General features: G+C 40.6%; 1 protein-coding gene across 1 annotated transcript in view; it reads right to left on the bottom strand.

Moving 5' to 3' along the window:
• Positions 1-24,532, bottom strand: part of usp43a (ubiquitin specific peptidase 43a) — a 338,744-nt gene that overhangs the window by 59,212 nt on the left and 255,000 nt on the right. The window contains exon 7 of the mRNA XM_052033131.1: positions 1,460-1,607. Coding sequence (XP_051889091.1) covers positions 1,460-1,607 — 148 coding nt within the window. The remainder of the gene's footprint in view (positions 1-1,459; positions 1,608-24,532) is intronic.

The following is a 24,532-nucleotide window of genomic DNA, read 5'->3' as shown; positions in this document are numbered from 1 at the left end:
GCAGACATACTCCACAACCAGCCGTGCCTCCAGTCCAACTACAAGACTAACATTTACCCAGAAGTATTAATTTGCTTGACTATACCCTGTCTACAAAAAGCAGAACAAATCCTTCCTGCCTGATCATTCTACTCTCATTCATCAGCAAAGTTTTGGAAGATATTGATTCACCATAACCTGCTTAGTTTGGGTTCTGCCAGGATCACTCGGCTCCAGACTTCATTACAGACCGAGTCCAACATTGGATAATAAAGGTGAATTCCAGAGGTGCAATGTTAGTCTCTGCCCTTGATAGTAAGACAGCATCTGACCTAATGTAGAGTCAAAGATCCTGGTAAAAACTGAAGTCAACGGGGTAAAACTCTCCACAGCCTTCAGTCATAACTCAACCAAAGGTCTTAACCTCAGTACATCAGAGGTCTTCATGGAGTGGTTCCAGGAGCCAACTGCCATTAACTGCTTCATCATTAATCTTCTTTTTGTCATGACTTTAGAGACACTGGGGACAATTGCTGATGATTGCACAATGTTTGGTTCCACTTGCAACTCAGAAGATAATGAAGTAGTCTGTGATTACCTGGAGAAAATTAAAATTTGGCTCTATAGGTGACAGGTAAATTTCAAGTCGCATCCAATCTGAGTCCAACCACCACCTCTTAAAAGTCAACAGCTTCACCATCATTGAATCTCAGACTATCAATATCCTGAGAGTCATACTTGATTAGCAGCTTAACTGGACAGCCACATAAATACTCTGGCAACAAAAGCAGGTCAGGGACTGGTATACTGCGGTGAGTGACTCACCCTCTGATTCCCTTCAGTCTTTGCATCATCTTCAAGGTACAAGTCAGGAGCATAATGGATTATTTTCTACTTGTGTAGCTGCAACAACTCTTAAGTAGCTCAACACCATTTTCCCACTGGATTGACAGCCATCCACCGCCCTAAGCTTTAATTCACTCCTCCATCAGTAACACAGTATGGCTGCTGTGCCTACCATCTATAGCTTCAAGCTTCCTTGGCAGTACCTACCAAGCCCTATGACAACCATGACCTGGAAAGACAAGGGATATAGACAAATGGGAGCATTAACAGCTTCAGTTTTCCCTCCATATCATAAACCATGCCATCTTGGACACTGCTATTCTTTTATTGCTGGGCCATGATCACTTGAAATCCTTACCAAATTGCACTGTGGAAGTACCTTCAGTATTCCAGCAGTATTTCCAGGCTGCGAGGAAGTACACTGTGGTTCGAGACCCTATTATCTTATGAAGTGCCAAAACGAATGAACAATTTTGCCTAGCCAACAACGCATGAAGAAAAAATAAGTTCAAGTGTTTGTCAACTTTAACAAAGATTGAGAATTTAAAATGTTTTAAATACACTTATACATGTTCAATTTTTGACTGAATTTAGCATAGCTGGCAGAAATTTCACTCCTTGCATCAGACGTTACCTGACAGCTTGCTGGCTGGTTCCTGCTGTGTTGCAGACGAGAAGAAGCACTTGTCCAGTTGCTCCATGTTGAATGAAATCTGTTGGATTTCCTTCAAAGCTATTGGAAGCAGACTTGGAAGAAGATACACTTGGGTTATGGTAGCGCCCTGTAAAGCAGGAAGGTGAAGATATTAAGATTCTTGAACTGTAATATCAAATCTCATTTACCAAAAAAATTAAAGGTAAAACAAAATTCCTCAAGAGTCAACTTTGCTTGTCTACTTAAGACTCTATGTTTTGTACAAATAAAAAGCTTTATGTTTTTGGGATAATTATAAATGAGAAAGGTAATTCATCCAACCATGGTTAACTTATCCACTGAGACACAACGCTCCTCACACTGCTGTATCCAATTGTTTCTGAAAGGACATTTTACCTTTATCATTCTGTGGTTAAGTCCATTCCATTTTTGTGTAAGGAAGAACTTCCTGATATCATTTCTAAATTATATATTACCATCTTGAACTTCTGTCTTTTTACCCAACTCTCAATGCATTAACATGAGGTGAAATTCTACTTTCCTTCCATCACATACTGTTACATATTTCTATTTAATAACCATATATGTTGCTTTCTTGTAGTCTTGGTTTTATCTTGGGTAGTGCTGAATGCTTCCAAACATTAATGGACAATTATCAGAAGCACAATTACTTGGCATTTGTAAAGAGAAGGATTAATAAAAAAAACATCAGCCCACATTTGTTAAAGCCTGGCTGAGTTTGAATGACTTGATGGAGCCTTTTGATGAGGTAACAGAAACTTTGATGAGGGTGGCTTGGAAAATGTCACGTGGATTTTCAAAAAAAACATTTGATAAAGTATTGCACATTGGCTTGATATAAAAGTTGAAAACCTGTGTGATTAAAGTGGCAGGATGGATACAAAACCAGCTAAGGGACAGAAAGCAGAGGGTTGCATTTAAGGTTGATTTGCCAGATTGGAGGGATGCAAACTGTGGTGTTCCTCTGCAGTCAGATGTAGGACCATTACTCCTTTTGATACATATCAACGACTGGATTTTGGCGTGCAGGACAATCTCAAATTTGCAAGGAGCAAACTTCAGGAAGGTATCGGTGGACTGACGATATAGACAGACACATGGGAGGTGAAATGCTACATAAAGAGCACCATTTTAATGGGAAACCTACCTGAATTCTAGAAGGTAGTGGGAAAAGTTGAGAAGGCTAATAAAGGAAGCATACAGGATCCTTGTCTTTAGTAAGTATGAAGGATATAACATAATACCTTGGAAGTTATGGTAAACCTTTATGTAACACTGGTCAGGCCTCAGCAAAGGGATTTATACTGATCGTCTAAATATTCTATCTCTTAACGTGCTTTACTTTCAACATTACGTGATTGTTGTGGGTTGTTTTACAGCAGGCACTTTGGGTATGAGTCACCTCTATTTGTGGATATGTTTTCTCAGTTGATGACGTAATGTTCAGTTCAGTACACCATGGGAGAACTTGCACCATTTGTCCCAGGAGCACCATCTGTGGACACTCCCTGGACATCCTGGTTTTCACCAGCACAACAGAGTACTGGGATCTCAGTCAGATAAAATCTCTACCTATTTTTATCTTCGTGTCCTCCCTGTACTGCACCAACTTCCCCTGATCTCCATCCTAACCTTCTGAGACCCAGGCAATAACTGCAGTACCTCACATCCCCGAGGCCCAGGTCCAGGCATAAACCCTCTGATCCCCTGCCACTAACAAAACTCTTGCCCTTGCCATCCTCCAAAAGAGGTCTTGATTTCTCCCCACCATCACCTAGAATGATCACTCTCCCCTTTCTCTGCTGAAGGCATAGACCTCCATAACTCTCCCACGCCACTCCACGACAACAGCTACCCAAGAGCAGCCGATGTCCCTCCATCTGCACCCCTGACAATCCCAGCACTGGCTCCAATGTCTTCACCCATCCCCTCCCTTCAATCAGAGTGCAGGCTGTGAATACCTCCCCCTCTGCTCACCCCACCACCACCACAGCAGTGAGGCCTGCTCTTACCTCACATTGAAAGCAAAGGTTTAATTATCTTCCAACATCTCTTCCCCTGTCTCACCCTCCATCTTGGCAAGATGATAGAGTCAATAAATAAAGAGGAAATAAATCATTTAGGAAAGCTGAGTAAAATCAAACCAACTGAACATGAAAGGTAAATCATGTTTGTCAAATTTGCTTGAATTCTTTGAGGGCATGACTGGTAGAGTTGATAGAGGGGAACCTATAGATGTAGTACATTTAGATTTTCAATAAGGCATTTGACCAAGTGCCACAGAAGAGGCTGATGCATAAATTAAGAGCCTAAGGTACTGGATAAAATGTTAGATTGGATTGTAAGCTGTCCATCACATAGAAAGCAGATTGAAGAAAAAAGATCACGTTGAAATAAATTAGATCTTTTTAGGTGGGAGGGATGAACTGGGGATCAGTTCTTGGCTTTTAACTGTTGACTATTTAAATTAATGACCTGGAGGACGGAATGAAATGTAAAAGTTCCAAGTTTGCCAATGATATGAAAATAGGTGGAAGGGCATGTTGTGATGAGGACACTGTGATTCTGCAAAGAGATATGGATAGATTGAGTGATTGAGCAAACACCTGGCAAATGGAGTTTAATGTTGGGAAGTGTGAGGATTTGCACTTAAGTAAGAGAAATCAAAAGGTAGATTATTACCTAAATGGAGAGAGACTGCAAGTACAGAGGGATCTTGGTGTTCAAGTGCATGAATCACAAATTGTTCGCAAAGCAGGTCCAACAAGAAGTTAAGACAGCAAACAATATGGTGGCCTTTTTTGCAAAGGGGTTGGATAAGAGTAGGGAGATTTTGTTACAGCTGTACAGAGTGTTGGTAAGGCCTCACCAGAAATACTGTGCATAGCTTTGGTCCCCTTACCTTAAAAAGGATATGGTAGCATTGGAGGCAGTCCAAAGGAGATTCACCAGGCTAATTCCTGGGGTGAGAGGGTTGTCCCATCAAGAGAGGCTGGACAGTTTGTGTCTGTGTTACTTGGAGTTTAGAAGAATTGAGGGGTGACCTTATTCAAACTTACAAGCTCCTGAGGGGGTTTGACTGGGTAGATGTTTGGATGTTTCCAGTAGTGGTAGAGTCACAAATAAGGAGACATAGCTACAAAGTATGGGGCTGGTCATTTAAAACTGAGGTACATGGAAACTTCTTCTCTCAGAGGGTAGAGAATCCCTGGAATTCTCTGCCCCCAAGAGTGGTGGAGACCAGATCATTAGATTCACTTAAGGTGGAGATAGATAAATATCTGAAAGATTGAGGAATTGAAGGTTGTGGGGAACTGGCACAGAACAGGAGATGAGGCCTGGGGCAGATCAGCCATGATTATTTGGAATTTGGGGCAGGCTTGTGGGGCTTGGTCACCTACTCCTACTCCTATTTTCCTGCGTTCTAGTGCACATTTTCAAAACCTGCTCCAACCAAATCCGAGGCCGAATAAGGCTTATAGCCACCACACCCAGCCTTGGGACTGACTACTGGGCATTGCATTTCCAACGAAGAAAACCTGCAATGCCCCTTCAGTTGTGCTTGAAGCCTTAGATATAACTGAAATCTGCAGCAGGATTGGGATGGTGGGGACAATATCCAAAAATAATCATTGACACATCATTTCAATGACCATAGACCCACCTGTTTGGGTGTCTCAGAATTCCCAGGCCAATTTTGTTTTTGATGAGATATTAAATTGTCACTCCGCCTGCTTCTTGGCTGGACATAAGAATTCCACTGGTTCTATTAAGCACCTCAACATTGCTGAAAGATCACTTATCATTTTCATATTGCTGTTTGTGGGAACTTGATGTAAAGGAACTGTCTGCATTCCTTCCATCAGAGCAGTGATCACACGTCAATTCGACATCATTTGTTTTAGATATCGATGTGGAAGACACCATATAAATGCAAGATTTCTTTTTTTTATAAACATGTCTGTGCAATAACTTGCACCAGATATTATTCAATCCACTCATGTTCCCTCTTTGATTCATTGAATAGATTGTAGGCTGGTCCCTTGAACTCCATTTCCTCTCCTAGTTTGAAATTATCTGAAATTCTGACAAGTTCTATCGCTAAAATTTCTGGAGAATGACAAAATTATTTGTTTACAGGACTATTGGCAAACTGTCAACACTATAAATGCTGGAGAAACAAAGGACTGCAGATGCTGGAATCTAGATGAAAAACACGAGGATGCTGGAGGAACTCAGCAGGCCAGGCAGCATCCGTGGAGAAAAGCAGGCAGTCAACGTTTTGGGTCAGGACCCTTCTTCAGGACTGAAGATAGGAAAAGGGGAAGCCCCAATATATAAGAGGAAAAAGCAGAGCAGTGAAAGATTGACAAAAGAGGGGAGGTGGGGTGGGCACAAGGTGGTTATAGGTAGATGCAGGTAAGAGATAGTGATAGGCAGGTACGGGGAGGAGGGGAGAGCAGATCCACCGGGGGATGGGTCAAAGGTAAGGAGTGAAGGGAAAATAAGGGTAGAAAAAAAGAAGCTAGGAAAGGGAAGAAGAGAAGAAGGTGGGGGGGGTGGGGAGTTTGTGGGGAAGGTGGGGTGGGGATTACTTAAAGTGGGAGAATTCAATGTTCATGCCGTTAGGCTGCAAGGTTCCAAGACGGAAAATGAGGTGCTGTTCCTCCAGTTTGCACTTGGAATTCTCCTGCCCGTGGAGGAGGCCGAGGACTGACATATCAGTGATAGTGTGGGGGGGGGGGGGGGGGGGGTAGTTGAAGTGAACCGCACCCGTACTTTCCCCTGACTGTGGTCAAGAGAGCTCACACCCGTACTTTCCCGACTATGGTCGAGAGACCTCGCACCCATATTTCTGCCATTTCCCGCACCTCTGCTCTCACCCCTACCCCTCCCAGACCCAACAGGGATAGGGACCCGTTGTCCTCACATTTCATCCCACCAGCCTACCTATCCAACATCATACTCTGCCACTTCCGCCATCTCCAACGGGACCCCACCACCAAGCATATCTTCCCCTCCCCACTCCTTTTTGCCTTTCGCAGGGACCGCTCTCTCAGCGACTCCCTCGTTCAGTCCTCCCCCCACCGCCCATCCCGCTCCCACCCCGGGACCTTTCCACTGCCCCCGCCATAGGTGCAACACCAGCCCCTACACCCCCTCTATCACCTCTATCCAGGGACCCAAACAGACCCAAACAGTGAGACAGAGATTCACCTGCACCTCCCTTAATATCATCTACTGCATTTGGTGCTCCAAGTGTGGCCTCCTCTACATTGGTGAGACCAAGCGCGGACTAGGTGACCATTTCGCAGAACACCTGCACTCTGTCCGTAACCACGATCTACATCTCCCCATTGCTAATCACTTCAACAACTCTCCCACACTATCACTGATATGTCAGTCCTCGGCCTCCTCCACTGCCAGGAGAATTCCAAGTGTAAACTGGAGGAACGGTGCCTCAATTTCCGTCTTGGAACCTTGCAGCCTAACGGCATGAATATTGAATTTTCCCACTTTAAGTAATCCCCCCACTTCCCCACAACCACCCCCCCCCACCGCCATGCTTCTTCTCTTCTTCCTTTCTTCCCTTTCCTAGCCTCTTTTTTTCTACCCATGTTTTTCCTTTCTCTCCTTACCTTTGACCCATCCGCCGGTGGATCTGCTCTCCCCTCCTCCCCATCACTATCCCTTACTTCATCGACCTATCACCACCTTGTGCCCCTGCCGCCTCCCTTCTTTTGTCCACCTATCACTACTCTGCTTTTCCCTCTTATATATTGGACTTACCCTTTTCCTACCTTCCGTACTATAAATGCTGGCACAGACTTTCAATTAAACTCAACTTGGACCAAAACCCGAGTGACTTAACAACCTGTTAAACAGTGGCAAGGACTGCGAGCACAATAAATGCCACCACATACACCATTCATAGTTTGTAATGGCATCATAGAACCTGTAAAATTTGCAACTGACAGCTCAAGTTTAGCACCAGCTTTGATCCCACAAAGGTTGCAGGCTCTCTTTCAAACAAATACTTCCTAAAGGCTCCTAATATCATGGATCTACATTCTAAATAGAATCAGTAATTTCAAGTGAGCTAAGGGCATTTTATTTCAGGAATCCATGAAACATTAAAGATTAGCACCTCAGATTTTTTATTCATCAGATTTCCATTACTAAATGAAAAGAAAGTGCTCTTAAATCCAGTTCTTGAATTCTATAAGAGAAGGCTTCTCACACTGTCATTTGGCTGCTTGCTTGTCAAACCCAAATTTATCCACAATTAACTGAACTGGCACAGCTTATTTTTCACGACTGACAACACCACTTGACAGGCACTGAGCAATCAGAAAACAATCTTCAGCTTAAAGGTGAACAAGAGACAGAAATTTTACAAGTGGTAGGGTCAAACATTAGTCCAGTTTGCACAACTGACTTGAGCAATTCTTGCAATTACCATTCATTTTCAGAGCAAACAGAATGCAACTTCTTTGTTTATCTATTGGAAACTTACAGCTCATGCATGTTCCAATGCAGTGAAAAAGAGCATCAAAAATGCAAGGTAGCTAAAATGTTCTCAAAATAAAGCTGGAAGTTTTGAAATAATAAAAATAAACAGGTGCTAAAAGGCCACTTGTGCAAGTGGTTATTACTTAATAATGCTGGGTTATTGCTTAATGGAACATGTAGGTTTGTGTGACCAAAATATTTCAGCAGACAATTGGCTAGTCTTCAAAATCCCTGGCACTCAGCCTTAAATTATATTCAAAAATGGAACAGTATCCAGAAGTGCACTCTACTACAGTTGGCAATATTGCCTGTAGCAAACAACAATAGCTTGCTTTCATTTACTGTATTTCCAGAATGCGACTTCAAACCACTGGAAAAATATCACTTAAAAACTACTGACCTCATCTTTGTTTCTGACTGTACATATTTGCACACAGAAAATAAATGTCCTTATTTTTGATACTAAAAAAGTGTTTTTATTTAGAAACAAAATGACAGACAAGCGGCATTTTACCTTCAATCATTACCCCAGGCAACCTCAAGCGATATTCTTTCTCACTCCCAGTTTGCTTGTCTATGCATCATGAAAACAGAGCATAAATGAGATGTCATTTCCAGTTTCTTTTTATATGTTTAGACACAAAACAGAGAATATTTTCTTTCATTCAAAGGGTAAAAAAACAGGGTAACAGAACATACACTTACCCTCAAAATAATCAAAATTTAATGGTCTCCTATGGAAACTTGTCAATAATACATTTACTTAATGGTGTGTGCCAGATGTCTTACACAATAGTTCTCTATGCTAACTGTCAGCCTGCTTTCCACAATATTCAACCTAAAATAAATCACATCAACAACCAAGAAACAACGATGGTCTAGATTTTGCAGTGAAAATGAAAGATAGATAACTGATGATTGCCACCAATACATTATGCAGCTGATAGCAACTTCAAGATTTTCTTACAGGTAAATGTTAACTTTTACCAGTGGCTGCATTTATTTCAAAGAATTTTTTTTCCCCGGCTGATCAGATGATCCCACACAAATGCTGAAAATTTTGGTTAATAGCCAAGCTTGGTGTCAGAGTGATGACCATCATTGTTGATCTGGGCATCAGGATGTGGACAAGGGGAAGCATGAATATATGCTTACCAAATTCTCTTTCCTTGGGGAAAGTTTGGACTTTGATACCTTCCCCAAGTGATACATCCAAAATTGGAAATTTGTCACAGGAGGATGTTTGGATCCACACTTTCCATTACAGTTTGTGCAGATACAGCCAGGCCAGTGGTAGGGGCAATATAATAAACTTTTATTCTCTGGTTTGGGAACAGATAGCTAAATCTTGCTTCCAACTGACTTTCACCAAGAGCTGCTAAGCAGACCCATGTTAAGTAAGAGCAAAATCACTCGGTACTTGAATATCCTTCCAATAGAACATTGTTCGAGTCCTACTGGTGTTGAGTTTGAGTTTGCATAATTGTGCAAAATGGATGAGTCAATTGGTAGAACATTTTATTTATATTTCCCTTGCTGATTTGCAGACCAGTTAGTTTTACCATGACCCCAGGAGGGTGCACATTCAAATTCTGCCTTAATGATAACGACAGTTATTCTCCTTAGCTCTGGAATTCGGGTCTTTGGTCCTTGTTTGGACCCAGCCTATAATGAGGAATGGAGCCATCTGTTCCTGGTGTAACCCAGACTGAGCACATTATTGATAAACCCTTGATCATACAGTTGAGGTCACCTTCCACCACTTTGCTAATGATTGAAATTGTCAGTTGAACTCATTCTTTATTTTGTGAACAGGACTTTCCAGGGAAACATGACACATTATCAGGTTGATGCCAGTGTTGTAACTTGCTAAATTCCATCATGATCTTCCCTCCTGTTTGCCTTCTTTTGGTTTTGTGCTTTCTGCTAGTCTGTCTTTTTTCCCCTCTCATCTTGATCCACAACTCATCTGCTTGCCTGGGAGCATTTTTGGTGAATCCAATCTTGAGCAATGGTAATTTGGGAGTCCATTCAATACCATGCCTGACTTTTGTTCCATTGACTTCAAGCAAATAGCAAAATACAGCTGCCATTTGCTACAAGGCAACACATGAAATGACAAGCTCATGGTTTAGTGGCTGGTGGCAGAGAAACAAACGTTAACCGGAATCCCTGTGAGAATTCCAAGGTTTACTTAATTGCAAGGGGTAAATTTTATTTTTATTTTTTATTTTATTTACAGCGTGGTAACAGGCCCTTCCGGCCCAACGAACCTGCGCTGTCCATTTTAATCCCAAATTAACCTACCCGTACGTCTCTTATGCTCTTCTGGGAAGATTGGCAGAACTTTGATTTGACACAAGACAATTGATCATGTGTGATAAGAGATCAGGTGACACTGTAATCTGCACGATGAATATTGTTTCATTCATTGATTAATAATTAATTTCTCTTTAAAGTCATCAAAAGCATGTTATGAAGCCTCATTCAAGCTAAAACTTTAGTTTTTAGTTATGCAAAGTTTTGATATTTTAGCTTATTTAACCAAGCATGGTTTTCAGCTCAAGGGAAGTCACCTCATGCACGTTTGTCTGTAAATGTACTTATTTTGGCCCAGGTCATTTGAACAGTACATCCAAATGTCAAAATGGTAATGTGGGCAAAGTTACTTTTCAGAAGCAACCAAGCTTGTTTGCAACAACTATAGAGAAATTATCTTAGATATTATAAATATGTTTCAAAAGCTTTGTCTAAAACTTAGTGAAGATCACTAATTGGTAGAATCTGAGAGAAGTTGATGGGAATAAAGGGAAGAATAAAATGGAATTAGTGTGGATGGGTGCTCTATGGACAGTTCAGACTCAGTAGGTCGAAGGGCCTGTTTCTGTTCTGTGTGACTCTATGACTGGAACTCTGGTGCTAGTATCTGCTAGCCCACAGAAGACCCTACATTTAATGTAATTAGCAGCCTGCTGAGTAGGCATTGTTCTTTTCAAAGGAAACTGTTGTTTCAAGACAAGAGCTCGAAATGTTATCTGTGCTGAGGGAGTGAGGCAAAACTCTTCATGTGCCCTGTCCAAAATATTTTCAAAAGGATTTAAGATTCTGTAAAATGAGCAGTAAGGCTCAAGAAAGCTTTGCTTTATTCCAACTCAGGAGTAAATTGCAAGTAAGTGGAACGTTGCTTTGCTACATTCATTCTGTTGCTGTGAAACTATTTCCTGTAATAAGTTTAATTTATAGCTTAGACTGAAATATATGTTATGGCATCATGATGGTTTCTGCCTGTTCCATCCCTCAAAAGAGAAGTCCCCTAAAGCAATACTTCACTGTACATGAGAGTCAAGCCATTGTGCATGATAAATCGTGCTTTATTCACGTGAACATGCACTAAGGCTCCAAAGCTGGTTAGAGTCAAGCCTTCAGTCAGTGAAATCCATCTGCCAGTCTCCGTGGCTGTGAATCAAAGGTCAAGCTCATCCTCTTTAAATTACTCAGAAGCAGGCCTCACCAGTCTGATTAAGCCCTGCTTCTGTGTGCGGCCCACTCTGCTCACGGGCCATCTATATGCAAATTAATTTTGCATTAATGACATCGAAATGTGGGTTACCTTCTGTTTGATGTCACTGCACATCCAGACATCTCCGTGTCTGAGACGGTCATACTTAGAGAGGACCCTGAACAAGTCTTCCAAAATTCATTACGTATGTAAGAAGCACCCAAGAGCCCTTACCAATTGTGCTTTTGATTAAATTCCTGTGTTTCCAAAGGCATGCTAATCTATTCACCCATCACAAAACATTCCATTTGGATAAAGCCCAAACTGAAACAGATCTCTACTTAAAATATTTTGAGATCTGAATCTGTATTGAAATGAATATATTAACAGTCTTTGCATCCAATCAGATAGAAATTCATGAACCAGAATGGCTGAAATACAAGAGGTGTATGTTTTTATTCTTGCTGATCTGACTAAATAAAAGGTGTCGGGACCCTTTACTTATGGTTAAATCACACGTAAGAGATATTGTGTGCATGTTTTGAAGCGTTTGCACCCATTTCCTGTTGACTTACTGTTCGTTAAGAAACTGACCCAGACACTTCCTGCTGCAATTCAACCTAATGCTCATATCACCTCCCCATCCCATCTCCTATACGTGAGGACATCATCAACATGCCCAGTGCCCATTACTTACTTACTGACAGAAAGGTCAAAAGGTCAAAATTTAACTCATTATTCAAGTAGCAGTGCTCTTGCTAGGACATCATTTTTATATTTATAAATCCCTCCCTGTCATTTTAATGTATTAAAAGACACATCGTGTCAGCACTGAGATAGACTGAAGCACCTGTGCCCTAATACCTTCAAGTTGCCGATGCTTCAATCTGTAATCCATCTGTGGCAGGGGGGTGTGATTGATCCACTCCTTGTGTCAGTGAGGGAGGGGTAATCTCCATCTGGAGACCTGTGCATCGTTAACCTCTCCTCTCACCCCCACACCACCTGTTTCCTTCATCTGCAGACCACTGTGGCTCTGAAGACTTCCATGGAGGGGCCCAAAGGTTACTGCATTAACTGGGGGACCCGCAATGACTCTAGCTGTCATACTCGTCTCCCATGTTGGCTTTTTCCCGGAACTTCTCCCTTCCTGCTCCGTTTCCTGCCCTTCCTCCACACATCCCTTCACTCACCTCAATGACTACTGTTGAGGGATCACCTGAGCAACATGCAGACATGATCTCAGGCACTAGCTGCCCTCTGAGAACACACAAGTCAAGTTTTAATGCTTCTTGAAGGGACTAAACTGGGATGACCATTTCTGAAAGAGAAAACATCCCAATTTTATGATTCTTTAGGTGATCCTCAATTTTGCATGGGGAAATGTAATAGCAGCCATTTAACACATCAAAAATAGATGAAATCCAACTTCTAGGCAAGAGATTCCAATGCTACAGCTTTAAATTTAAACTTTGAAGAGTCTGTTCATAATATACAGTAGGTAACTGCCATTTTGCCCCCTTTCCCACTTTACTCATGTTGCTCATGTCTTGATTCCTCTCTCAGTCATGCTGCTGTTTTAGAAGCCTACGTGCTGTTCAGGTTATGACTGATGTGGAGGCCCTTTCACCACTTCACACCAGACAGTCCAGGTCCACCTGGGCGCCAACTGCAAATAAACATTAAATCGGCTTTATCTTGCACAATCGATAGTTCACGTTACTTGTAACTTGAATCAACCTTCAGAATTTTGATCTGTGGACTGCTATTGCAAAATAAAATGAATTCAGGAAACAAATATTATATGTCTGCAGAACCTGAATAAACCGAGGCACACAAAGGTTTGGGATTACATTCTGGGTGAAGGCAACATAAGGAACTGCAGCTGACTAAATTCAGAGTGTGATGTGATGGCTTTGTGCTGGCTTTTCATTCAATCTAAATATGTTAAAATTTATATCAACTTAAAATGAAATTCAATTGTTTCTTTAAAACAAATAATAGATGGAAATTCAATCATGGCATTCTAATTCTCAATCTTGGAATGCAGATGTTTTGTTTTTAGCGAACTGCCACTGGCACATTTGTGAGAAATTTCTCTTGGATACTAATTCCTTCCTCGATAATGAGATGCCATCCTTTATTTATAATCCTTTCAGTGACATGGTTTACTGTCTGATTTAATATACGCGTCACACTAGACTGGTGATTTAAACAAAATATTATCTTCTGCCAACCATCCCCATCAATGTTTCTGAAGTTTTTAAGATTCCTTTATTTTTTCCACTATTCATAGGCAATTGTATGATCCTTTCACCACATGACTATTATTCTTCTGTTTCATAGTTGCAGGCATTCCTCAGCACAGGATCTCAAGCCCAAATGCTTCATCACTGCCTTCCTTCCACCATAAGGTCAGACATGAGGTCAGGAGAACATAAGGTCAGTTTGGCACAACATTGTGGGCTGAAGGCCCTGTTCCTGTTCTGTACTCTTCTGTGTTCTAGGTGGGGGTGTTCGCTAATGATTCCACAATTGATTATAGAATGAAACAGTCCGTGTCTGCATGCAGCAAGTTCTAGACAACATTCAGGCATGGCTAATAAGTGACACCCAAGAGGTGCCAGGCAATAACCATCTCCAATGAGGGGAATTCTAACCAAGTGCTGGTGAAGGGATTTACACATGTCTAATTGACAGTCTGCATGGACATGGTGGTCCAAAGGATCCGTTTCAGTGCTGCATGATGCTATAACTACCTAACACTTGATATTCATGAATGACTTGAAAATTAAATAGATCAGCTATATAAATACAGTGGCACCATAGTACGTCAGAGGTTGAGAATCCTGCAATGTGTGACTCACCTTCTGATATCTCAAGATCTTTCCATTAGTTAAAATACGGCACAAGTTTACATATCGATGGAATATTGTTGACTGCAGCTCCAACAATGCTCAAGAACCTCACAGCCATTCAGGTCAAAGCAACCTGCTTGATTAATATTCCATCCATCTCCCTCTACCCCTGGCACACTGCTATTATACATCAAGGCTAATGCCCAGAGCACTTTCCAAAGCCATGACCTCTACCATTAAGGAGGACAAAGGCAATGGAACTATCCCCCTCTAGGTTACTCAACATCCAGACTTGGAAATATATTGCCATTTCTTCCTTGTCATTGGGTTTATCCTCCAGAAGAAAAGTCCTATTCATTGGGGAGATCAAGGGGCATGGTGTTAGTGCAGTGCACCGGTGCTGAGGTACGCCATAGCTTTACTGAATGGTGAAAAAGGCACAAGGGGCCAAATGGTCTACACCTGCTTCTATTTCAGACAACTGACTACTCAAGAACATTGTAGGAGTTCCTTCAAGGAGGTTGAAGATGGTGGCTCATCACCACCTCCTTCAGCAGTTGGAGGTAGGAGCTAAATGCTGGTCTTGGCCAGCAACACCTACATCTTGTAAATGAATATAAATGAAAGAATAAGAAAGTGAAAGATAAGCAGAGAAAGTTGTACAGAGGATATTTCAATTATTTTTCTTTATGAGTGAAGACATAGTTAATCAACCAATCAATAAATTAATCAGGATTAGATAGCAGTTTTGCTATTTGTGTGGTCTTTCATGCGACTCACATTAAACAAAACTAACAACCCTACTGAGCACCCTAAATGTGTTTTAAAAACAAGGGATTTCTTTTAACAGATTAATTTATGATCCAGAAATTTCATGCAAAAATCACATTTTAAAACATTGGATTTTATTAACACAAAGTGAACCTGGCAAGTTAAATCCATTCTGATGAAACTAGAGCGAAGCACTTGATTGTATGTAGGATAAGAAATGCACTGTAAGTTGCACGACAGTAATTTAAATTCAACAGGTACTCTGTCATTGTAACCAAGGAATGTTTTCTGCAATATATGTGTGCAGGTGGGCTGCTCTTTAGTTTGCAAGAGGCCATATTTTAAAAGGATTTTATTAGTTTTGAAGCAATGTTCTCAGAAAATGGAAGCCACTATTTCATTGCAAATTTGCTCTTTCTAATTATTAGAATTAAAGTCATTTTTTAAAATCTTAAATAACTATGAATGTTCTTTTCTTCATTTAGCACTATGTAAAAGGGTTTTAAAGTAATTAAAATCTATGCTTTTTCCTTCTTGGATTGATGAATGTGAGAATTCTATGTGATTCTGATTCAGCCTGGCACAGTAATATTACAGCTAATGAATCCCTTTGAACTGATGATTGATAGCAAAAGATGTTGGAAAAGAGGAAACTCACACCACAGAGATCACTAGATCTAGTAGATAACTTTCATTGTGGTGAACGAGCATCAATGTTTCACTGCTGAAGGCATACTTCAAGGCCTCTTATATTTGTTTGCAAGTCTGATAAAAATTATGTTTGCACTAAACCAGCCTTGCCTATACTGTTTCAGAGAGAACAAAAACATAACACATTTGATGCTTATGAAGAGAGAAATATTTTTCAAGGAATCTTCAAAGATGTGCTGCTATACCTGTGGGGTTCTCTTGGTAATTTATTTCCTAAGTATTCAAGATACTTCAGAATCTATCCTTCCCCATTTCTGTATCAAATGCTCTCCCCCTATATGTGGCCATGAGCAATAACTTGTCATGTCCGTTACTATGAAGCTTGGAGGTGCAGCCTTAATACCGAGGGTTTCACACTGTCACATCATGCAAATTTGAGTCACCTTCATAAAATAAGCATTGCTATGTCACTATATCTGCCAAGTAACTCCTTTACATTTTAAGACATTTGTTGCATTGCATTCAGAGCTCACAATATGGTGTTTTCTACACTGGTGAAACCAACAACAGATTGGGTGGCTGCTTTGCAAAACACCTCCATTCGATCTGCAAACTTGATTCCAGCTGCAGGTCACTTTAATCCTCAAACCTACTCCCTCTCTGACCTCACTGTTTCAACAAAAGCCCCAGTGTAAATTCAAGGAACAGTTCATCCTCCTCCAACTAGGCACACTGCAACCAAAATTTTTAGTTATGAGGATTTTAAGTCTTTATATCTCATGTTCCTAATACCCAGTTATTTTCTCCATTTTCTGCTGGTAATTTCACATATTTACACAACCTCAGGCCTCCCTTTTGTTACTCACTGAGCCTCCCCACTCTTTCACCTGGCTCTATCGCTCCAATTGCCATTATGTGAATGTGCTCTTAGCCACTGGTGTGTTCAGCATTTCCTGTTTTATTTCAGATGTCCAGTATTTTGGTTTTGATTACACATTTTTAAAAACTCAATTGCCAAATATTCTCAAGCAATTATGAATAATGAAGGATAAACTCTGATACAGCATAAGAAGGTAAAACAAATTATCTCCATGTGTGCTATTAAATTTTCAACATCACCCATACTGAACTGGATCTTGCTGTGATCTGGCATCTTGCAAAGCACCCCACTAAGCTTGACCTTTTCTCCTGCTATCTTCTGTTCAGAAGGTTTTGCCAGTGTAATGAAAAATGAGGGCAGTGGGGCAGCTGGTACAAGGAGTATCAGCTTCACTAAGAAACAGGTGGAAACAACTGAGAAAGAATGTTACTTAGAGGACAGGTTCAGGACGGGCAGACAAAAAAGATTGGAGTGAGAGAGAGAGAGAGAAAAAAATGACAGGAAATAAATTCATAAATGCAAAAAATGTTACAATTTTAAAATTCCATTACTACATAGGTAATGAGACTAAGCCCATTAAGTAGTGCTCTTTGTGGGCCAGAGAGGTTAAATATCTTTTTATTATCAATTACCACACCATTTAAAAGGTACTTGCACTCTCTATTACCAGCCTTAACTTTCTGCACTGAATTTAATGGCCAATTAATGTGCAAATCCAGCCAGTCCTTAAAAATAATGGCAAGGTTAAAAACATGATTCCATTTGTGTGAAGCAAATGATGGAATGGAAAAAATTATTCTATTGTGGACTATTTGATCAGAAGGCCATAGACATTACAACCTCCCAAGATGTCCGATCTAATTGCAGGCTGAAAACAACAGCAAACAGGACAGTCTGGACCACCTATTAATTTTAGATGATCTGACAATATCTATCTGTTCCCTTAAGGCAAATAAAACTTCTGAGGCAATAGTTTTCCAGCTGAATTTGACTGGACTCCATAGGATTGGATCAGTCCAACTGGTACCATGTCAGAATCCATGAGGAGGAATATCACCACCTTCATCCACAAATGAAATGGCCAGAAATTGATGATCTGTCTCATTGCTTAATGTGGGGTACAAGATTCTATCCAAAGTCATTGTCAATTAAATCAGGTTTGTTTAGAGCTGGTGATTCACCTGAATCAGACTTTTGCTGTGTGTATCTGTGACTGGTTCCAATTGGCCTCTTTCATTTTATGCAGATCAGAAATAGGTTGCGACCATAAACAAGCAAAGTACAAATTTCCACAGAAATGTGCCTGGTGTGGTATTTATCCTGAAGCTCCTTTAGTCTGTGCTGTGTCAAGGGACATAAGCACCAGGTATAACTCTGTGCTGAGGTTCTATCTGCTCCCAGTGTTGCAAAGGGTAGGTCTAGCCACATTGCCCCAAAATATTTCTTGCAGGCAGACCGCCCATGTCTCATATAAAAGTCTGTGCAGAAGAACACCTTTGACTAAAAATCAACTGGGTTGTGGTTTGCATTGAATGTTCTCAAGGCCCTGTGGGAAAAGGAGATGGTGAATCCTGTCAGATAGTTCCTTGAGCACTGGTACAGCACAGGCCTGTTGAGCTGAGGGACCAGATGTACATGACCTGCTGGTCTTGACTGGAAAGGCAAGTGCAGAGAACTTAATCCTCATGATTTTAAATAATTTCTAGCATTTAAACTTAGGAATCATTTATTTTCTGAGCTTCCTAAAACAGAAACAAAGAAAGGTGCTTTTACTATTGTTTAATTTATTTAATTACTTTTGAATAATTAAGACTGTCAGGTGGCCATCAGGAAAGTCCAGGGAATGCAAGGCTTGGAGAATCCTTGGGCCATAAAAAGTCCAGCTACAGGAATTACATTGTCAGTACAATCTGGTCCTACATATCATCGTGTAGCCAACTATGTAAATATCTTCCCACATATACAGATTTGAATGGCAAGTGATATTGCTGATAGCATTCTTACTTTTCTTTGTCCCTGTGTTAGCAAGAACAGAGAATAAGTGATTCCCAATTGGAGAACTGCTAGGAAATTAAAGGATTTCTTTGAATGGAATAAAACTCAAAGTGCAGAAGAATCTATAGAAACTTTCATGTTCCTTAAGTACAATAAGCTCAATGTTTTCAAACCTAATTTTCTCTTCAAAGATAAGAGATCAAACTGATAATCTTCAACAACTGTTCAGAAAATTCCCATTAAAGCTTAAACAAATACATAAGTAAACTTGGAGAATTGGCACATAAATGCCAAATGAATGCAAACATAGATAAGTGTAAGATATTTTGATAAGAAAAATAAGACTACATTTTATTTGTTAAATAAAAACTTAAATGAAGTAGAGGAGTAAAACATTCTGGAAGTACCAATACACAAACTACTGAAAGCAGTGCTGCAGTTTTAAATTTAAGGTTATTTCTTAGAGGAACAGAACTGAAGACCAGAGAGGTTATGCTGAACTTGTTTGAACCTTGGTTAGATTACATATGGACTCACAAACACAGATCTATTCAACATATTGGATATAAGAATTGTTCGTCCCCAGTCAAGCAGGTACGTCACTGGGAGTGGATGGAGTCCCAGAGGACCGGAGAGTAGTGAACGTTACTCAGTTGTTTGAAACAGGGAGTAAGGAAAGCCCAACATCTACAGGACAGCCAGTTTAACCTCAGTGCTGGGAAAGCCTTTGGTGATGTTGAATTAACAGTAATAGAGTCATGCAGCCTGGAAGCAGGACCTTTGGCCCAACTCATCCATACTGACCAAGTTGCCTACATGAGCTAGTCCCATTTGTCTGCATTTCGCCCATATCCTTCTGAACCTTTCAATCCATGTACCTGTCTAAATGCCTTTTCAGTCACTTGTAAGAAGATGGATTAAATAAGGCAAGCCAGCATGCATTCCTTAAGGACAAATCAAATTTAACCAATTTCATATACAGTTTTGATGAGGTGAGAGATAAAGTTGATGTGGTATACATGGACTTCCAGAATGCTATTGATAAGGCTTATCAACAGAGTTGAAGTGCATGGTACAGCTGGCACATTGATTGCAAGGATACAAAGTAGATGAAGTAATGGACAACAGAGGGTCACATTAAATGGTTGTTTGTTGGGCTAGAGGATGGTGAACAGTTGCATTCCCAAGGATCTATATTTTGGTCTATATCTATGACCAGGACTTGGGGATGCAAACCACGATTTCCAAGTTTGCAGATACTACAAAACTTGGCTGTAATGTGAACTACAAAGGACATAGTGTACATTGCAGCAGAACATAGACGGGTTGGTGGAATGGACACACGCATAGCACATGAAGCTGAATGTGGAGAAAGGCGAGTTGGTGAATTTTGCTAAGAAGAATGAGGAGAGGCAATATAAAATGATATTATTCTAACAGGGATGAATGTGTGCACAGATCATTGAATGTGAAAAGTTAGGCTGCCAAAGCAGTAAATAAGGGATACAGAATTCTAAGCTTTATCAAAAGAAGCATGGAGTATCAAAGCAGTAAACATGCTGAATCCTTTTAAAGAACTGCTCTGGCCTCAGCTGGAGTATTGCATTCAATACAGGTTGCCACATTATACCAAAGATGTGAAGACATCAGTGAGGGTCTGGGAAAGATTTATGAGGATGGTGTCTGGGATGAAGGTCTGTAGTTACAAAGACAGATTCGAGAGACTGGGACTGTTCCCTTTGGAGAAGAGAAGGCTGTGGAGAGATCTAATAGAAGTATATAAAATGATGAAAAGTACGGACAGACTGAATAGTAGGAGTCTGTTCCATTTGGTGAAGGAGTCAAGGACTTGAAGTCACAGGTACAAAACCAGAAGAGAACTGTAAGTGACATGAGGAAAAAAGTTTTTCCACAGCGTGTGGTTGGAATTTGGAACACACTGCCTGAGGATGTGGTGGAGACAGGTTCCACTGTTGCCTTTAAAATGGAATTACATAAATATATGGTGGAAAAAGAAATGCTAGGCTTCGTAAAAAGGTTTGGTGGGTGGAACTAGATAGTTGCTCAGGTAGATGGGCCAAATATCCTCCTCCAGTGGGATAACCAATCTCTGCTATAAGAGGTAGACACTGGAGAGGGTGCGAAATAGACCTACAGTGATGACCACCAAACTGTGAAGAGGTATCTATCTAGAAGGGATGGACAACATGGATCTCATTTTCCTTGAAAAAGATCATACAATCATTAAAGCAAATAAAAAGCCTTTTGGTCTACCAAGTCCATGTTAAACACTTTGTAGAATAATCCCATTCATCCCATTTCTGTGCTATTTCCATGCAGTCCTGCAAATTCTTCTCTCTTTTGGTCATATGGCTAACAGCTCAATCTTTCTGAACATGATGGGAAAAGAAGTCAACTTCACATGAATTTTGGGAAAAGGAGTCACCTTTACACAAACTCTCTAGCCTGGTATAAAGAGGAAGTGGATGTAGACAATCAGCTAACTAAACTGACTGCTCAATCTTGCTGGAGGCCCAGGTCACTAAATTAAGGATGGAAAAGGGAACAATGGAACAGATGTGTCCTGCTTCCCTGACCCTTGAATGAATGACCTCAGTCATGAGGTCCTAGGCAGGGGGATGTCAATGGACCTTCTGGAAGATCAGAAGAAACCATATAAAACTTGTCACGGACATCGATAGTGATAATCCGGGAATAATTATCACAGAAGGAAGACCCTGAGTTTGGAACTCATAGAAGATTACAACCCCCATTGGAGTGAGCCTGGCGAGTTCACCTCACACAGGTAGTATTTAAGTCCAAGCTATGATTCCTGTGATTTAGAATAACGAGTGATGTTAGAACAGTAAATCAAATGTGGAGTTATTCAAAATTAATTTTATGCTGGAAAGTCCAATTAACTTGAGAACAAATAAAAAATTAGTTGTACTAAACCATAGTTTGAGAGTCTCTTTGTTTGACATGTCATTTGATGCCCTATAGAGGTAATAGGGTCAACACTCTCAAGTGCCTATCCAATTCCTTCTGAAAGCATCATTAATTCTGATTCTACTAGCCTTGCAGACTAGCCTTTCAGAATATAATTACCCTCAGTACAAAAGAAAATTCCTCAGTTCCCCTGTGCTCCCTACTCCTTGAACCATCTGCGAATAGAAACAGCTTCCCTCTATTTATCCTATTTAAATGAGTTTGAAGGGTTTCTTAATAGAGCTCTTTTAAATCATGAATGGTTTTGAAAGAGTAGATAAGACTGAGTCTCCTTCTACTTGAGGAAGAACAAAATTGGTGGCCTTTGTGGAACTCGATACCACAAGCAGCAATTGTGGTGAAGAGTATGGACGCACTGATGAGGAAGCACAAGTGGAAGAAGGGAATTGTGGGTTATGCTGATGGAGTTAGATGAGGAAGGATGAAAGGAAGTTCCAGTGGAGAGTAAGCAGCAGGTGGGCTGTATGATCTGTGCGATGCTATGTGATTCTTCACTTAAAAGGCATCAGCTAATCAGTTTTCACAGTGCACAGGCAGAGTTGCTACCAAAACATGGTTGCCAGAATGATTTCCCTTGGTCCCAGTGTTCAGTTTAGCTCAGCAGTGAAAGTGATGCCTATTTGGGGATCTGGTTTATGTTCTTACCAATGTCAAGCCTGGCATGAAGGTTACTGGCACTGCTTGGCCAGTTAATGGTTGACCAACAATGCTTCTTCTGGCTGCCTGGCATGCGTGGTGTGTGTGTGTGTATGTGTGTGTGTATTGAGGGGACTGGAGAATAGAGATCAGGGGAAATGGCAAGGTAGGTAGATATAGCATACTGCAAGATATACCCAAGCTGGTGTGAATACATTCTGAATTTACGGTGATTACTTGCTTCAGCCCAGATCAGAATTACTGCCATGTAGTCAGAAGGAGAGGCTATTCTCATCTGCTCTGCCTCAACATAAAGCTAAACAACTTTTTTTGTGCTTGCAATTCAACAAAATCTAGGGAAAAGTAGTTAATGAGTTAACAGGATTTTCCAGGGAGGTACAGGAAGAAATTGTCAGGGCACCGATCACAATCCTTTAATGCTCTTTGGATAGCAGAGTGATACTAGAGGAATATGAGAGTGGTGAATGCTACTCTCTTATTCAAAAAAGGTAATAAGTCCAGCAACTGCAGGCCAGTCAGTTTTATCTCAGTGATGGAAAGCTTTCAGAAATATTGATCTGAGACAAGATTAATGGTCACTTGAAGGAAATTGATTAACAAAAGCTAGCCAGTGTCCACTGAATAAGGGCATAATGTGTTTTAACCAATTTGATGGAATCTTTTTGATGGGGAAACTGAGATGAAGAGGATCATGCAGATGACTTAGTGTACATGATTCCAGAGGGACTTTGAAAAAGTGCCATGCAAGATGCTTACCAGCAAAGCTGCTGCACCTGATATTGATTACTTATTCTGATCTATATTAATGATTTGGACCAGGGGAGCAAGCCACAAGTTCAAAATTTCTGGATGATGACCGTACTGTAAACAGCAAAGAAGATAGTAATAGATTGCAGCATGATATAAACAGACAGGTAGAACTGGCAGATGCATGGCACATGAAGTTTGACGCCGAGAAATGTAAGGTGATATATTTTGGTAGGAAAAATGAGGAGAGGTGAAGCAGAACAAAGGATGTTGTTCTAAAAGGGGTACAGGACCAGAGGCATTTAGGTGCAAAGCACTAAATGAGAAAGGGTAGATTCACAAAGTGGTTTATTTACCATACAGAATTCTAAGCTTTATCAAAAGGGGCATGGAGTATAAAGGCAGAGAAGTCATGCTGAACCTTTGGTCTGGCCTCAGCTGGAGTAATGTGTTCAATTTTCGTTGCCACATTATAGAAAGAATGTTAAGGGGTTGGAGAGGTTCCACAGGATATTTATGAGAATGTTCCTGGGATGAGGGACTAAGTTGGAAGGATAGATTGGAGAGATGGGGACTGTGTTCTTTGGAGAAAAGAAGATGTATAAGAGATTAGATGAAAGAATATAATTATGAGCAGTTTGAACAGAGTAGCTGTTACTGTTGGTGGAAGAGTCAACGACTAGAGGTCACAGGTATAGAACAAAAAGGAGAAGAGGATTTATAGTGACGTGAGGAAAAACATTTTTATGCTGCATGTGGTTGGATTTGGAATGCACTGCCCACAGATGTGGTGGTGGAGGCAGGTTCTGTGTGGCCTTCAACAGAGAATTGGATAAATATAGGGTGAGGAAACATTTGTAAAGCTATGAAGAAGGGACCAGTGGGTGGAACTAAAGTGTTGCTAATGATAGAGAGTGAGTGTGGAAGCAACGGGTCAAATGGCCTCCTTCTGTACTATAAATCTTCAATGATTCCATGATACCATGGGACTGAAGGGGGTAGATGAAGCCAGAAGATTGTTTAATATAGATCCCTCCCATTACATACAAACGAAATGAGGAGCAGTCAGAAGAAGCCATAACTCCCACAATGGGTCCATCTACTTCGATGGTGCAAGGGTTTACTGCAAATTCCAAAACTGCGGACTACCAAGAATTAGAACGAAGAAGTCATACAAATTCAGGATAAGTGAAGTAAATGCAATGAATTAATCCCAAATCACTATCAACAGGCTAAACTGGATGCTGTTGCTCAAGAAAGAGAGTCGATCATACACAATATCCAATAAATATTCCGTTTCAGCATCTGAAGAGATCACCGCATGGAATCATAATACAATAACCTTTATGAGATGGATACTTCTCCTGCAGGTCATAACACAAAAAAAATGGACTAATCTAAAAGATTTGAGATTTTGAATGTACTTTTTCAATTGTGTTGATTCCTAACTG

Source organism: Pristis pectinata, chromosome 18 (genome assembly GCF_009764475.1).
Source record: "Pristis pectinata isolate sPriPec2 chromosome 18, sPriPec2.1.pri, whole genome shotgun sequence".
Taxonomy (NCBI): Eukaryota; Metazoa; Chordata; class Chondrichthyes; order Rhinopristiformes; family Pristidae; genus Pristis; species Pristis pectinata.
The sequence above is the reverse complement of the archived record's forward strand: the minus strand, read 5'-3'. Positions and strand labels throughout refer to the sequence as shown.